This window comes from Gavialis gangeticus, unplaced genomic scaffold, assembly GCF_001723915.1.
Source record: "Gavialis gangeticus isolate Ggan-Ray unplaced genomic scaffold, GavGan_comp1, whole genome shotgun sequence".
NCBI classification, from domain to species: Eukaryota; Metazoa; Chordata; order Crocodylia; family Gavialidae; genus Gavialis; species Gavialis gangeticus.
The window spans coordinates 109,163,019-109,165,947 of NW_017729031.1; the positions used below are offsets into that span (position 1 = coordinate 109,163,019).

The 2,929-nt window shown below is 43.5% G+C and overlaps 1 protein-coding gene across 1 annotated transcript in view; it reads right to left on the bottom strand.

The window, feature by feature from the left end:
- The window catches only part of PLEKHM1 (pleckstrin homology and RUN domain containing M1), a 60,338-nt gene that overhangs the window by 36,662 nt on the left and 20,747 nt on the right, over positions 1-2,929 (bottom strand). Inside the window, exons 6-7 of the mRNA XM_019523571.1 lie at positions 1,977-2,217; positions 412-1,317 (exon numbers count right to left, since the gene is read on the bottom strand). Coding sequence (XP_019379116.1) covers positions 412-1,317; positions 1,977-2,217 — 1,147 coding nt within the window. The remainder of the gene's footprint in view (positions 1-411; positions 1,318-1,976; positions 2,218-2,929) is intronic.

Sequence of the window (2,929 nt, forward strand, 5' to 3'; positions counted from 1 at the left end):
AGACTTACCAGCCAGATGCTGTTCTCCAAGCTTCTGGGCTGGCTGTGTGCATGCTGTGGCTGCATGCACGCATGCACATACATGGCATTTAAAAATCGGTCACATCAGGCAAAAAAGCCTATTGCTGAAAATGTCAATTTTCCTTTTATTGGTGCCGATACGGTATGGACCGATGTATTGTTGTACCTCCATCTTTTAGTGTATGCACTTAAAAAGGGCTTCATTCCTGTTGTTTTACCACTTGAACCATTTTTTATTTTAAATCTGACATTTGTGTTTTGCCTCTCTAATCACACAGGTTGTAGTCATGATCTTCAGCTGCAACACCTCATTAAACACAATTCTGGGCCTTTCAAGTATTGATTTTTTTTTTTTTTTTTAATAAGGGAGATACCCAAAGCCAGCACATACCTGCACATATGAAGCTCTGGGAATCCAGGCCTTTCTCCATGGGGATGGCCACCAGGTATTGTAACAGAAAGCCATTTTCCTTTACGATATTTTTCAGGACTACTTGGGAATTTCCATCTAAATTGCCACCAAGTGTCAGCGCTTCCTCTGCAGTTTCTAGGTATGAAGTTAGTACTCTACGAACAAGCCCCCTCCATAGCGCAGCCTCTTCAGCATTCTCTGCTTGTAGCTTTAAGATGGCTTTTGAGGTTATAACCTTGAAAAACGCAGGCCCACCAAGACTCGTATCAGGAAGAATATCCTGGATGGTCTCTATTCCATAGCTGTTGCTTAAAGTTTTTTCATCGTTTCTTACTCTAAAGCATTTTAAAGCTTCTAATGATAAGGAAAAAATAAAAGGAACCCAAGTTTTATCTACCTCCAAATAAAGAACTGATTCTTTAACTGCATCTAATTCTGGTGGCTTAGAGGATGTCCAGTCAAGGACATCTCTAGACTTGTCATTGTACTGAAGAAGTGCTGCTGAGTTACTGAGTTCTGCTTGGCCTTCAAGGGTGTCTTCTGGATACTCAAGGGTCTCCCAGGCTTCCTCCTGCTGAGGCCTGCATTTTTGCAGTGCCTCATGTATCCTGTCTAGCCAGTCCTCAGCTTCATCTCGGGAAGGAGCTCGCAAGCATAACTTCTTACCCGAGAAAACCAGCTCAAAACGCCCATCACTGTGAGCCATGCCCAGCGACTCGCACCGCAGCAGGGAACAATTCTCAACACAAACCCGTTCTTCATGGTCCACAAAGAAGCGGAGTTCCAGTGGTGATAACTCACAGAAGAACTCTTTCCAGATACCCATTGCTCCTCTCCTCTCCAGGCTGCCCAGTTTCAGGAGACCACGGAATGGATTAGGAAGGCCTTTGGGAAAGACAAGGATTTTCAGTGTAACTGGAAATAAATTTCAATGGAAAGGGTGGTAGAAATACCAACAAAGCCATTCACACTAGCGGAGTGTTTCTCAACCAGTGGGTTGTGTCCCAAAAGTGGGTTGCAAGAATACACGAAAGGATTGTGAACAAACTTGAAAAATGGATTCTCCTTTAAAGGAGAAAGATGTGGGAAACTGTGGCTTTTCCCTTGCTGGCTGGCAAAGTTCCAGCCTGCTTGAGGCTTCCCCTATGCCCAACACCTCCCCCCACACACAGGGGTCTGGAGGGCAGTGGGTCAGGAGTGAGAGGCACTGGCCACCAATGTCTACAGATGGGTCCTGGTACAAAAAAAGGTTGAGAGCCACTGCACCAGTGCACCAATCCACAGCTACTGACATCCAAGTTATTCAAAAGACACAGGCAAATTGATTGAAAAGCACCTTATTTTCCACTGTCCTGTGTTTTGTTTTATCACTGATACCAGTGCAAAATGCGTAAAACCTGCAAATCAGAATAACTCTGTACTCACTTTATATCAATGACAACATGGGAGGCCTTGCACAAGAGAATCAAACCCTACAAATGTGATCTAAGCCAAGGGACAGAAAAGCGTTTAACCTGTTTAACTGACCAGTTCTTGGCACATACCTATTTGCCTACGATGCACAACACTGAAGCCCTTTTGTTCCTGGTCAGGAGATGTTTTGGGCTTCCTGATCTCTGAAGGGGGCAGGCGGGGCCCCTCCAAATCAAGTGCACTAATCAGTTTTGTGGACCAGCCTTGTTTGTTGCCCTCCAGCGAAGGTCCATTGGCATGAATTGAGCCTTTACTGCTCTCCACTACAGAAGGTCTGTAGAAATCATCTTCTGAGATCCAGCTCTTTCTTTTCTATTTAAATGAAGAATTTGGACGTTACTGAACTGAAGCCCCAATCCTGCAAACATTTACATTCATGATTAATTTTACTCAAGAACAAAACTATTAACTTCAATAGGACTCCTCACACATAGAAAGCTAAGCATTTACACATGCAAGGTCAGAGTCTAATTGCCTAGGCATAAACAGGAGTACAGTATTTACATTTTAATGAGTTAAAAACTGCTATAAGTTACAACAGCACTTTTTTTCCTGTCTAGCTAATTACATCTCTGTCAGTCCTGCCTCAGGGATCATAATGACAAGTTGTTGCCTTCTTATGTAATGCAAATACCTGCACAATATTTTTTACCAGTTAGGCAGGGTGGAAGCTGTCACTGTCCATCCAAAAGCCTGAGGAATCCTTCACTTATCTCACCATGACCACAGAAACTACTTTGCTCAGGAGTGGATGACTGAAATTCCATTTGCGTCCAGTTACCTTTTGTGCTGCTCTGTAGAGCTCTAGGAATAAGCACTGGCATTAAGTCTGCAGCCACCTTGGGCTGCTGCCAGTTACCTGCTCGCCTGCTGAACTGCTTCACTGAGCTTGGGCCTGAGCTTAAAGTTTATCAAGTAAAAAAAAAAAAAAAATTCATCAAGTTGACAGTGTTGCTTTAAATACAATTATACAACAACATGCATCCATAGCAATGCCTTTTCAGCTACACTGACTTTGAGAAGC